The sequence below is a fragment of the Oncorhynchus mykiss genome, chromosome 30 (genome assembly GCF_013265735.2).
Source record: "Oncorhynchus mykiss isolate Arlee chromosome 30, USDA_OmykA_1.1, whole genome shotgun sequence".
Taxonomy (NCBI): Eukaryota; Metazoa; Chordata; class Actinopteri; order Salmoniformes; family Salmonidae; genus Oncorhynchus; species Oncorhynchus mykiss.
The window spans coordinates 8,917,883-8,931,760 of NC_050570.1; the positions used below are offsets into that span (position 1 = coordinate 8,917,883).

Consider the following 13,878-nt stretch of genomic DNA (forward strand, 5'->3'; position numbering starts at 1 on the left):
ACATACATGTACAGTATTCATTTCAACTACAGTATTTTGTATCAATATCAAGTTCCCCCTCATTACAACCACTTATGAATTATTATAGACACATATAATCACATGTTATAACAAGTGTATTATAAGGCATTTTAAAATAATATTAATTATTAAAATAATTATAATATGTACTTCATAGAAACTGTTACCCTTTAAATATTCTAACAACTCTAACAACAATTTTTTCCATATTAAGGGCCCTAACCTAGGAACTCAACTCTTTGTCTCCTTCTAGACGTTGAGTGCAGTTTGCTCTCCCTCCCTCCAACCCCACCTTTCTGGCAGAACCAGGAAGTCCCTCCCCCTCCTAAAAACAATTTTCTGAGAAAACAAACTGATCTGAGTCTCTCTGTCGTCTGCCTCTGTGAGAGTGAACAACCGTCCAAATGGCTCAGCGAGGAGTTCTGCTGGACAAGGACCAGTTCTGTTGTTCTGTCTGTCTGGATGTACTGAAGGAACCAGTCACCATCTCCTGTGGACACAATTACTGTAGAAGCTGTATTGAGGGCTGCTGGGATCGGGAAGTTCTGAAAGGGGTTTATAGCTGTCCTCAGTGCAGACAGACCTTCAATCCAAGGCCTAATCTGAAGAAAAATAACATGTTGGCAGAGATGGTGGACAAACTGAAGAGGACAGGACTCCAGGCTGCTCCCTGTCCTGCTCTGTGCTATGCTGGACCTGGAGATGTGGCGTGTGATTTCTGCACTGGGTCCAGAAAGCAGAAAGCCCTCATGTCCTGTCTGGTGTGTCTGGCCTCTTACTGTGAGACTCACCTCCAACCTCACTATGAATCCCCTGCTTTCAAGAAGCACAAGCTGGTTAAAGCCACCACACAACTACAGGAGAAGATCTGCTTTCATCATGACAAACTGCTGGAGGTTTACTGTCGTACCGATCAGCAGTGTATCTGTATGCTGTGTACAATGGATGAACATAAAGGCCATGATACAGTGTCAGCTTCAGCAGAGAGGACTGAGAAACAGGTAATACCAGAACAACTTGTTGGTGACTGTCTGATAAACAAATAATTAAATATACAGTTGGAACTAAGGCTGTTTGAATATGAGGTCATTCAAATGAAATCGATCCACAGCAGAACAAATATGGACACAAACCTTGAGTATATAGATATGTTACCCAGATTCTCCAAATGTATCACCATTTTCTAATGTCAAACACTATTATCATCCTGAATGCCCTTTTATGAGTTCAAAGTTCAGTCTCAACCTCTTGATACATGTAGGCCCACCATAAAAACGATAATCATTCACATAGCAACATGATATAATATTGTAAAGGGACTTACTCAATATTTTAGACCTTCCTCTCTATGGGCCCTATGTCACATGACTATACTATTGATCTACTGGACAAATAAAGCTTGATTGCTCATTGAAGAGTGATTATCCACAGAGGCAGCTGAGGATGAGTCAGCAGAAGGTCCAGCAGAGATTCCAGGAGAGAGAGAAGGAGCTGAAGAATCTCCAAAAAGCTGTGAAGTCTCTCAAGGTGAGTATTGTTGACCAGAGCAGACACACCATTTCACTTCTCCCCTCCAGTCAGAGAGAGGGAGAGGGGCCCCTTTCCAATTCCACTGACCCCACTGTTGGGAACAGGCTGCCTGGACTGCTTCATGTAACCGACTGGGTTACCTCATCGCATAACCATGAGTAACCATGACAGACTCATGTCCCCTACACATTAAAATGGAGCTGTCTCTCGCTCTCAATTTAATTAAATTCATAGGGCTTTATTGGCATGGGAAATATATGTTTACATTGCCAAAGCAAGTGAAATAGACAATAAACAAAAGTGAAATAAACAATCAGAAATTAACAGTAAACGTTACACTCACAAAAATGTCAAAGGAATAGAGAAATATCAAATGTTATAATTCAAGTGCAAACAGAATGAGCCGTGCGCCAGACTGAGTTCTGTAGGTGAAGTGGATATGAATGAGGGAGAGTTAACTGAGTGAGAAGGTGTGGTGAAGAGCTCAAAACCAGAGTCTGGAATCAATGGACATTATAAAGAAGAATCTGGTGCAGTAGGAGTTACATTTTTGGAGAAAGTGGATCCATGACTTTTGGCAGATCCATGTGTGGTTTCAGGGTGGGAGGGAAAGGAGTTGGGTGCAGTTGAATCAGTGAAGGTAACCTAGGTAACCTGTAGTGGAATTCTGATATTTGTTTGTTTCTTCTGACCAGAGGAAGTGGGTGCTCCGTGTCACGCAACTTGGGTCAAGATCTGTTTCTTGCTTTGCTCTTAGGAACAGGGCACCATTGAAAGGAGTTTCTGGTGCAAAGTTCACGTGATTTTGACAGTTTATATGAGGGAGATTCCAAGATGTGGGAACTGTGCAGGAGGTCATGGGATAGAGGATTGTGTTGTTTTGGTGGATAAAGTTGTGTGTGTCAACTGTAGGGGTGTTCATGTTGCTGGGGATCAGAAGTGTCTGGTGAGAGAGAGGCAGGTTGAGGTGGTTACAGTCAGAGTAGTGCAGAAGGTGTCGAATGCTGAGGCAGTGAAGAAAGAAGAGGAAGATGGGTCAAGGGTGAGGGATCCTGAGAGGATCCCTGCGAGTAGTAGATATGTGCAGCACAGAGGGATAGGCCAACGAGTGATATATGCTTCAGTAAGGTTGGCTTCTTAGCGTTCATAGCAATGGTTATCAACTGTACCACAGAAATGGAACGTAAATCACAGAATATTGATGCTGTGGTGGCAGCTGCAGAGAAGTATTTGGTCATATGAGATTTGACTTCAGAAGAGTTCCAGGGTGTATAGAGTGGTGGTGTTCCGTCCTCCCAGGCCGTTGGAATGGTGCAGGAGCAGATAGGGTCAAAGTAGTGGAATGGGGTAGTGGGTTTTTAATGAGTGTAGGGTTAGTTGGAAGCGTGTTTTTAGTATTATCAGAATTTCCCCTTTTACCATTTTGTAAAAATATATTCCAGTTGGGGGCGGTAAATGCAACATATTGGAAGCCAACCGCCATTAGTTAAACTCCAAAGAAGAAGAAACGTTATATTATGGGGAATACCTAGTCAATTGTACAACTGAATGAATCTTCTGCATTTAACCCAACCCCTCGAATTCAGAGAGGTGCAGAGGGCTGCCCTAATCCACATCCACTTCTTTGGCAACCGGGAAACAGTGGGTTAACTGTCTTGCTTAGGAGCAGAACGACAGGATTTTAACTTGTCAGCTCGGGTATTCGATCCAGCAATCTTTTGGTTACTGGCCCAATGCTCTAATAGTGTTGTAAAGATGTAAATTCAATTCAAGGGGCTTTATTGGCATGGGAAAAATGTATTAACATTGCCAAAGCAAGTGAAGTAGATCATAAACTAAAGTGAGGAGTTGGTTCTGTGTGGGTGCTGTGGGTCGTGAGGCGGGCTACTATACTTATTCCTTACTTTTGGTTCTTGCGTATTTTCATTGTTTTTTCCATGGTGTAGGGTTTGTTTGTTGGTTTCCACTGTTTATTTGTTGGAGTTGAGTAGGGGTAGTTTATTTGGGCGGCGTGATGGCCATCATGTTGTCAGTTGAATGGGGAAGAAGCTTCCGAATGGCTTTCGGTACGTTCTGGAGAATGGTGTGGAGTACGTTTTTGATCATGGTCGGAGAACAGGTGGGAGCGGAACATATACACTCTGCATCCAGAATGAACAAGGAGGAGGTTGTGGTAATGAATAGTCTTGTATCCTGGGACTGGTTGCGAGTGGGGTGTAATTGTTCTGATTACGCCTATTTCGACCCCGTCAACAAGAGTAGTGGTGGCTAATCTGCCTCAGTTTATTACGTACAAACAGATCAACATGCAGTTGGTTTGTTTTTTTTGTAAATTTACAATTGGTTTTTGTGTGCTCTGGCTAGGTGCCAAGACTTTTGCATTTTGGTACACCAGAAGTACATTCGTTTCCAATGGAACCCTGCGTTTTCCTTGCAGCGTTGCTTTGCAGAGGCAGTTGCAGTGCGTTCTGTGTGGTGCATACGTTGGATTTATCGAACGTATGCGTCAGACTGTATGTGTAGACAGAAAGGGTAGCAGAAGGTGAATGTTGAACTTCTGTTGCATATATATCCAGATGATGCTGCGTACTATTTTGAGGAAGACACTATTGGTGTTATCAAGGCATTCAAGGTTGATCAGGGGAGTGGTGGTAACAGGGTTTGCTATCACAGATAGCTTATGGTGTTTTGAGGGGACATGGGGCATAATGCTAGTGCAGGGAAGCACGACCAGCCGGCAGTGGGGGCTAGGACTCAGGGGGCTAGGACTCAGGGGCCTAGGACTCAGGGGCCTAGGACTCAGGGGGCTAGGACTCAGGGGGCTAGGACTCAGGGGGCTAGGACTCAGGGGGCTAGGACTCAGGGGGCTAGGACTCAGGGGGCAGAGCTCTGCTGAATTTTTACTTGTTCTATTGTCCAGCCTACTAGGACTCAAGGGGCAGAGCTCTGCTCGTCTGGATTGTATCTATACATTCTAGAATCAGCAGTAGGCTATTGAGGGCCTCCATTCTCCCAGTTGGGTTCAGACCATCATAGTGCCATGGCTCAGTTCTATGTTTCACCAGGGTCCAGACAGGCGTCCTATTGGAAATGACATGTAAAGGTCTTACGAGATACTACTTTTTGCACAAGCTTCCAATGCTTTTGGGAGAGGTGGGGACAGCAGAAGGGGGAGTTTGAGTCTCTGCCAACGGTGGGACGTAGGGAAAGCTCAGATTCAGGTTTTCTGTCAGCAGTACACAGACTTTTCCTCTTCAGAAGCCAGGAGAGTACTGGGGGAGCTTGAGAGGTTCATAAGTGTGGTGGAGGCTGAGCTGGTAGGACAAGGTAGGGTGGTGCTGTTAGATAATCTATCTGAACTACTCAGGGACCGTGCTGCTAGCGAATCTATCTGAACTACTCAGGGACCGTGCTGCTAGATAATCTATCTGAACTACTCAGGGACCGTGCTGCTAGATAATCTATCTGAACTACTTAGGGTCCGTGCTGCTAGATCAACTATCTGAACTACTCAGGGACCGTGCTGCTAGATCAACTATCTGAACTACTCAGGGGCCTGCTGCTAGATAATCTACCTGAACTCCTCAGGGATCGTGCTGCTAGATAATCTACTTAAACTATTCAGAGACCGTGCTGCTAGATAATCTACCTAAACTACTCAGGGACTGTGCTGCTAGATAATCTACCTAAACTTCTCAGGGACCGTGCTGCTAGATAATCTACCTAAACTACTCAGGGACCGTGCTGCTAGATCAGCTATCTGAACTACTCAGGGACCGTGCTGCTAGATCAACTATCTGAACTATTCAGGGACCGTGCGGCTAGATAATCTACCTAAACTACTAAGGGACCGTGCTGCTAGATAATCTACCTAAACTACTCAGGGACCGTGCTGCTAGATACTCTACCTAAACTACTCAGGGACCGTGCAGCTAGATCAGCTATCTGAACTACTCAGGGACCGTGCTGCTAGATCAACTATCTGAACTACTCAGGGACCGTGCTGCTAGATCAACTATCTGAACTACTCAGGGACCGTGCTGCTAGATAATCCATCTGAACTACTCATGGACCGTGCTGCTAGATCAACTATCTGAACTACTCAGGGACCGTGCTGCTAGATCAACTATCTGAACTACTCAGGGACCGTGCTGCTAGATAATCGATCTGAACTACTCAGGGACCGTGCTGCTAGATAATCTATCTGGACTGCCTAGGGACCGTGCTGCTAGATAATCTATATGAACTACTCAGGGACCGTGCTGCTAGATAATCTATATGAACTACTCAGGGACCGTGCTGCTAGATAATCTATATGAATGACCTAGGGACCTAGGGGCTTTCTTTTCACATGAAAGATAAAGGAAAACGTGTAACAACTAGAGTTTCCATGTTGAGAGAAATGGATGCTCCCAGCGCTTTTGGGTTGAAAAAACAGAGTGGGGAAATTAAGAAAATCCAATGCTTATGTATGTCTGATGGGTGTGTAACTTCTGTTGTGGGGAGATGAGGGACCCTGATGGGTGTGTAACTTCTGTTGTGGGGAGATGAGGGACCCTGATGGGTGGGTAACTTCTGTTGTAGGGGAGATGAGGGACCCTGATGGGTGGGTAACTTCTGTTGTAGGGGAGATGAGGGACCCTGATGGGTGGGTAACTTCTGTTGTGGGGAGATGAGGGACCCTGATGGGTGGGTAACTTCTGTTGTAGGGGAGATGAGGGACCCTGATGGGTGGGTAACTTCTGTTGTAGGGGAGATGAGGGACCCTGATGGGTGGGTAACTTCTGTTGTAGGGGAGATGAGGGACCCTGATGGATGGGTAACTTCTGTTGTAAGGGAGATGAGGGACCCTGATGGGTGGGTAACTTCTGTTGTAGGGGAGATGAGGGACCCTGATGGGTGGGTAACTTCTGTTGTAGGGGAGATGAGGGACCCTGATGGGTGGGTAACTTCTGTTGTAAGGGAGATGAGGGACCCTGATGGATGGGTAACTTCTGTTGTGGGGAGATGAGGGACCCTGATGGGTGGGTAACTTCTGTTGTAGGGGAGATGAGGGACCCTGATGGGTGGGTAACTTCTGTTGTGGGGAGATGAGGGACCCTGATGGGTGGGTAACTTCTGTTGTAGGGGAGATGAGGGACCCTGATGGGTGGGTAACTTCTGTTGTGGGGAGATGAGGGACCCTGACGGGTGGGTAACTTCTGTTGTGGGGGAGATGAGGGACCCTGATGGGTGGGTAACTTCTGTTGTGGGGAGATGAGGGACCCTGATGGGTGGGTAACTTCTGTTGTGGGGGAGATGAGGGACCCTGATGGGTGGGTAACTTCTGTTGTGGGGAGATGAGGGACCCTGATGGGTGGGTAACTTCTGTTGTGTGGAGATGAGGGACCCTGATGGGTGGGTAACTTATGTTGTGTGGAGATGAGGCAGTCTGATGGGTGGGTAACTTCTGTTGTAGGGGAGATGAGGGACCCTGATGGGTGGGTAACTTCTGTTGTGGGGAGATGAGGGACCCTGATGGGTGGGTAACTTCTGTTGTGGGGAGATGAGGGACCCTGATGGGTGGGTAACTTCTGTTGTGGGGAGATGAGGCAGGCTGATGGGTGGGTAACTTATGTTGTGGGGAGTCGAGGGACCCTGATGGGTGGGTAACTTCTGTTGTGGGGGAGATGAGGGAGCCTCATGGGTGGGTAACTTCTGTTGTGGGGGAGATGAGGCAGTCTGATGGGTGGGTAACTTCTGTTGTAGGGGAGATGAGGGACCCTGATGGGTGGGTAACTTCTGTTGTGGGGGAGATGAGGCAGTCTGATGGGTGGGTAACTTCTTTTGTAGGGGAATGAGGCAGCAGACTGTGAGGTTGTACTCTGATTTGTAAAGTGCAGAACTGCATGAGCCTGGGTGTTCTCAGGTTCTGCTCATAGACCTTTCCGAACTCTCTGTCACAGAGAAATCAAATTAACATTTCCCTGGCCTTTCACAAACACTCAGCTGCTGTCTCTGAAGGTCCGACTGTGGATTTTTATAAAATGTTCTGGGTAATTATTGGAAATTACTTGATTTGCGTGTTGCGTGAGTGCGTCGGGTGGGGGAGCTACTACTAAGCTGAAGACGGGAGGCTTTGACTCGACTTAAAGATCTGGAAGCCTGTGGCATTGCACTGTGTGGACTATAAGGCCTTTGCCAAGGTCCTCGCTAACAGGCTCAAGTCGTACCTGGCCTCTATTGTACACAAGGACCAAACGTACTGTGTACCAGGACACTCAATCACAGACAATCTGTTCATAATAAGGAGAAATCCATTGATAGGGTGGACTATGAATATCTGTTCAATATGTTGTTTTGGTTGTGGGGAGAAGTTTGTGGCTGCGTTCAAATGTTGTATTCTGGGGCTTCATGTATGGTCAAGGTGGGGGGAGGGCTCAGTCGGCCAGTCTGGGTATTGAGGGGCATTCACCAGGGATGCCCTCTGTCGGGGCAGCTATACACTCTTGTTATTGAGTCCTTTCTGGACCTGCTACGCAGGAGGCTACAGAGAGTGTGGAAGCCAGGCACAGGGTTGGGGACATAGCATTGTCAGCATACCCTGATGATGTCTGTGTTGGTTAGGGATGAGCAGGCCCTGAATAGGCCCTGAATAGTTTGAGGGTGTACGAGGGGGCGTCTTCTGCTTAGGTAAACTGGGCAAGAGTGAGACTCTGTTATGTGGGGCATGGAGGGACAGGGCACCTCCGCAGCTTCCAGGGGGGTGGCAGTGGGGCTGTGAGTGACTCAAGATGCTTGAGGTGTAACTGGGCTCAGAGGGGTGGGTTAGGAAGAACTGGGAAGGAGTGTCACAAGCGGTGGTGTTGAGGCTGACAAAGTGGAGGTGGCTCCTCTCCCAAGTGTCATACAGAGGGAGGGTGCTGATCATCAACAACTTGGCAACATCCTCCCCATGGCACAAACTGTCCATTCTCAACCCCCCCGGTGGTCTGCTTGTGGACCTGGAGTGAAATAATTTATGCTGAGGGCGGCGGTGCTGTACCTGTCTGTCCAGGAGGGGGGACAAGGCCTTTTGGACCTGGAGAGCAGGGTGGCAGCGTTCCGACTCAAAGCAGCTCAGAGGCTACTGTACCGTATGGAGGTGGGCTGGAGGGAACCAGCATGTGCTCTGTTGAGGAGGGCTGGTGGTTTGGGGCTGGATCAGCAGCTCTTCATCACGAAGAGACTCAATAGAGCAGGGGTCACTAATTTCTATGCTGCAGTACTGAGGGCCTGGCAGCTGCCGTGGGTGAGGCCCATCTTCCACAACCCACTGATCCTGTTGAGGTCCGCTCATTCAGCCACTCTGATCGGGAAGCAGGCATCAAGAGACTAGCAGACCTGTGGCTGCCAGGGGGTGGAAATCCCCCAAGAGTTGGCACAGCAGGCAGGACTAATGTCTCTTAGGCTGCTGCAAATGACAGCAGAGACTGGGGACTGGCAGGAGAGTCCAAATGACTTACTGACTTTTAACACTTTGAGCCTGGGGGAGTTTTCAGAGGTGGGGGTAAGGTGCTGTACACCTTCAGTGTCAAGGTTAGACACATCAGGAGCTTAGAGGGAGTGAAGTGGCATCAGTGAAAGGGAGTTGTGGGGGCATGGCAGGGCATTGGGTATAATGTGATTGTGTGGCGGTTCTGGTGCACGTAAAGTGTTTTTAGGAGGGGGGGTGTTAGTGTAATGAGGTTGGCTCATTAAAGTAAGGCAAGTCCGTTTCACGCTCTCTCTCTCATTCTTCCTCTCATTCTGCCTCCCTCTCCCTATTAACAGATCTCTGCACAGGCAGCAGTGAAGGACAGTGATCAGATCTTTACTGAGCTGATCCGCTCCATTGAGAGAAGGCGCTCTGAGGTGAAGGAGCTGATCAGAGCCCAAGAGAAGGCTCAAGTGAGTCAAGCTGAAGGACTCCTGGAGCAACTGAAGCAGGAGATTGCAGAGCTGAGGAAGAGAAGCACTGAGCTGGAGCAGCTCTCACACACCGAGGATCACATCCATTTCTTCCAGGTAACTAAACTGCCTGTGAGATGATATTACATTTAAATTGACACTCAATCATTTGGTTCTCTCTCTCTCTCTCTCTCTCTCTCTGTCTCTCTCTCTCTCTCCAGAGTTATCAGTCTCTCTCTCTCTCTCCAGAGTTATCAGTCTCTCTCTCTCTCTCTCTCTCTCTCCAGAGTTATCAGTCTCTCTCCAGTATCAGTGTATCTTCAGACTTACCCAGCATCGTTGTCCGTCCTCTTCAGTACTTTGGAGATGTGAGTAAGACTGTGTCTGAACTGAGAGAGAAACTAGAAGACTTCCTTAAAGGAGAATGGACCAAGATCTCCACTACAGGTGTGTTGAAAATAATAAGAACATCAACATTTAACCATTGAAAGTTCCCTACTAGTCAATATGGTATGATGATAACAATCACTCTCTCTGTCAATGTGTTTGTGTGTCTGTAGTGAATATAGTGGATGTTTTACTGCCTCCAGAGCCCAAGACCAAAGAACCGTTGTTACAATGTGAGTCTCTTTACTGTGAAGTAACTAACTGTCTCTTTTTACTGACACTCCTAACAATCCCTCTAGAAATATATAGCAATAGTAGATCTAATCAAAGACTGGGTATCTATCTGACTCCTCATATTTCTTTGATTTCATCTCTGCTGTGCTCTAATCAAAGACAGGGTAGAAACAGTAGCTGACTTAACTTATTGTTCTAACTCCCCTCATTGGTCTCTGCTCTTCTCCCAGATTCCTGTCAGCTCACACTGGACCCAAACACAGCAGGAACACGCCTCTCTCTGTATGAAGGGAACAAAAAGGTGACCTCTGCACGCCAAATCCAACCATATCCTGGTCATCCAGACAGATTCACCAACCAGTGGCAGGTTCTGTGTAGAGAGGGTCTGTCTGGATGCTGTTACTGGGAGGTGAAGTGGAGTGGTAATGTTATTACAGCAGTCTCATATAAAGACATCAGCAGAACAAAGACAAATAATATATTTGGAGACAATAGCAAGTCCTGGGGTTTACAGTGCTATAGAGGTGGTTATTGTTTCAGACACAATAATGTTGAGACTAAAATATCAGGCCCTCAGTCCTCCAGAGTAGGAGTGTACCTGGATCACAAGGCAGGTACTCTGTCCTTCTACAGTGTCTCTGACACAATGACCCTCCTCCACAGAGTCCAGACCACATTCACTCAGCCTCTCTATCCTGGGTTTTGTCTCTGTGGTACTGCTGAGCTGGTTAAACTGTAGTAGGGTCCACATAGATACTAGTCATGTTGGTGTAGTCTATAGCTGACCTGGTTAAACTGTAGTAGGGTCCACATAGATACTAGTCATGCTGGTGGTGATGGTCCCCAGATATAATGGTCTGTTTTTCTGTACAATAATTTGTCTGACTGTAGAGTTGAATTAAAATGTTAATTTTTTATAAATGTCTTATTTTTATAAAATAGAATGCTTTAATATTGTACATTTCCATGAATCATGGGGTCTATAAATTGGCATTCAGAACCATTGATATGTTTTCAGATTTTACCTTGTCAGCTCGGGGATTTGATCTTGCAATCTTTCATTTAATGGCCCAAGACTCTAACCACATGACACACCATTCTCTGTCACTATGCCATTTTTCTCAGTGGCATTGAACAGGTACTATCACTAACTAACTAACTAAACTATATTGAACGGACACAGATTAATCCTAGTCCTGGGCTAAAAAGTATGTTCAATGTAGATGTCCATGAAACCATCCCTAAATTTGACATCTTTCATCCTCCCATACTGCTTTGTCAAGCAACATTAAACCTGTCCATCAGGTGGTGATATTGAAGAAACATCAAACCAGCAGATATCTTGACTTGCCACTCAGTTTCTCAGTGATGTTCAGAATAGTACTTTAATATCATTGGAGATTGATGGTCTTTTTAATCCACTATCCAGAGTCAGGAACAGATGAAGTTGGGTCTGCTACTGTTCAGTGATTAAATATGACTTATGGTGATGGGAAATAAAAAATACAACACTAAACTTCATCTAGTAATAGTTTTCCTTTGTTATTTATTCCAAGGTGTGTCTTTAACTTGTAGATGGATTGTGTGGAGGTGAGCTAGTGGTGTGGCTGATAGAATAGAATGAAAAGGGAGGAGGGGAGGAAGAGGGGAGGAGTGAAGGGCTGTTAAAGAAACCAAATGAGGAAGAGAAAGATGTTCAGGGGAATTACTGTCTCTGTTCTAAATGGTTCCCTATTCCCTACGTAGTGTACTATGGTGCTTCTGACCAGGTCTAACGTAGTGCTCTGCATAGGGAATAGGGTGTAGATTTATTACAATATCAAACTTTAGTATTTGGCACAAAAAAATATTAGATCTCCACCCCCCCACTTTATAACGTTCATATATTTTGAACATTTGGCACATCATAATTTTTTACTTCTAAAATACATAGAATACATACATAGCTACAATACATAGAAATACATACATAGATAAAATACATAGAATACATACATAGATAAAATACATAGAAATACATACATAGATACAATACATAGAATACATACATAGATAAAATACATAGAATACATACATAGATAAAATACATAGAATACATACATAGATACAATACATAGAATACATACATAGAAATGCAGAGATACAGATGAATGTAAAACTCCCATCGGTCTGTAGAAGGAGTACATCCATCCTGTCTTTGAAATGGGCTGTCAGCAGGAGGACAACACAAGGGCCAACTGCAGTTGCTCCACCCTTTTCAAACCTTGACAGGATGTGCCCAACCTCTTCATTTGTTGGTTTCTGGAGGAAGTACTGTATGATAATTGAGACATCTGTCAGTAACTTGAAGTGGTTGTAGAGTTCCTTCTGTGTGAAAAGGTATTGACACTTACTCCTCCGCTCGGCTATCTTAGGTGCCTGGGCTAGCGTTGATGGCACTGCCCTGTAAGTAAAACGTTGCTTGCATGAGCTGCAAGAGTTGTCCTCTGTCACCTCCGGCCGGCCCTTCTCTGGAATAAAGCTGCTCCAATTTCTTACGCTTTTGTTGGTGTTTCATACAGGAAAGGGAATGCAAAACAACGACGCTGGACAGAGTGGAATCAGGTGTATCAAAAAGGCATTTTATTGGTCAAAGTTATTTTGTCTTGCAGTTTAACGTGCACGGACCCTATTCCTTTGGCTCAGAAGGAGTCAGCCCAGAAAGGGTGCTTAGCCAGAGTTTACAACAGAATGTATACACAGAATAATGTAGGTGGGGTCTCGTCGTGTTGGTCTTCTGACTGGTCCTGAAGAGTTGGAGGCGGGCCTGCTTCTAGCCAGAGCAGGAGCCCCATTGGTGCACAGCAAAGTCCACCAGTAGGGGGGGGGGGGGGGGGGGGTAGAGTGTGAGTGTACAGTGCTTCATGAGATGTATGTGTGTCAAGGAAGCGTGGATTTAGTGACTGGTAATGTCTGCTTTAGACTCAGGTGTTTCCTGTTTATGCAGGAGTGCATGCAAGGGTCAATGTCAGTGAGATAACTTGGCACTTCTAAGCTTGTTAGTGTTGCAGGCTGCTCTTTGCAGTTACAGGGGAGTATATTTGCGTGATGGCAGCTGTGTGTCCTTCGGATAATCATGTTATTGCACACAGGCTCTAGACTTGACTGAGGACACTGGGCCCAGAGTTATCTGAGGGCATCCGGTTTAACCAGAGCTTTGGTCTGCCAGTAACACTTTATATTAGATTATTTATATAACACTTTGCCTCCAAAGTTTCTTCTGTGGGAAAGTCAGGCTGCCATCTTACACAGCCGTGTTTGTCAGTCGGCCCTCTTGCACTGACTACAGTCAATGAGCCTGAGAGTGTTTTTCTCTTTCTTAGCCCTACCAGAGGATTATCACCATTCTTATGCTCAACGCCTGTTTTCATCTGATTTAAGAGGGATCCATTGCCACTCCCAATTGTAGTGCCACCTTTCATTGTATCAGTGAAGCTTTTTGGGTACTGTTGTACCATCCTCTTGGCTGTTGTATGGCAATCTGCTCTTGTCGGATTAGGCTCAATAATTCTCATTGCATCTACTGTAATTCTCACCATCTATATTGGTTCTCCTGGGGTTGGCCGTGTGCCTCTGGTGATGGCTGATCTCAGGTTCATGGACATTTTGCCCCAAGGAACAGTGAAGTTCTCCGGTCAGATGTCCAGGTCTACAGTACTGGTTGATGACAGGGTTGTGTTGGATGACAGTGAAGGGGAAGGGCTGGATGTGGAGGATGGCTGTGAAGGGGAAGGGCTGGATGTGGAGGATGGCTGTGAA

General features: G+C 46.0%; 1 protein-coding gene across 1 annotated transcript; it reads left to right on the forward strand.

Annotated features, from left to right (window-relative positions):
• Positions 1-393: 393 nt before the first annotated feature.
• LOC110521274 (tripartite motif-containing protein 16-like) lies at positions 394-11,596 on the forward strand. Its single transcript, XM_021598728.2, has 6 exons — positions 394-1,022; positions 1,453-1,548; positions 9,343-9,576; positions 9,747-9,906; positions 10,020-10,079; positions 10,311-11,596. Exons 1-6 carry the CDS (start codon positions 426-428, stop codon positions 10,817-10,819), a joined length of 1,656 nt encoding a protein of 551 aa, XP_021454403.2. The 5' UTR covers positions 394-425; the 3' UTR covers positions 10,820-11,596.
• Positions 11,597-13,878: the final 2,282 nt, after the last annotated feature.

What these genes read in the sequence shown, in the direction of transcription:
- LOC110521274 (XM_021598728.2), top strand. Translation starts at nt 426, where the DNA reads ATGGCTCAGCGAGGAGTTCTGCTGGACAAGGACCAGTTCTGTTGTTCT. An exon ending in AAGCTGTGAAGTCTCTCAAG is followed by an intron (nt 1,549 to 9,342) that starts GTGAGTATTGTT and finishes CCCTATTAACAG; the next exon opens with ATCTCTGCACAGGCAGCAGT. An exon ending in CAAAGAACCGTTGTTACAAT is followed by an intron (nt 10,080 to 10,310) that starts GTGAGTCTCTTT and finishes CTCTTCTCCCAG; the next exon opens with ATTCCTGTCAGCTCACACTG.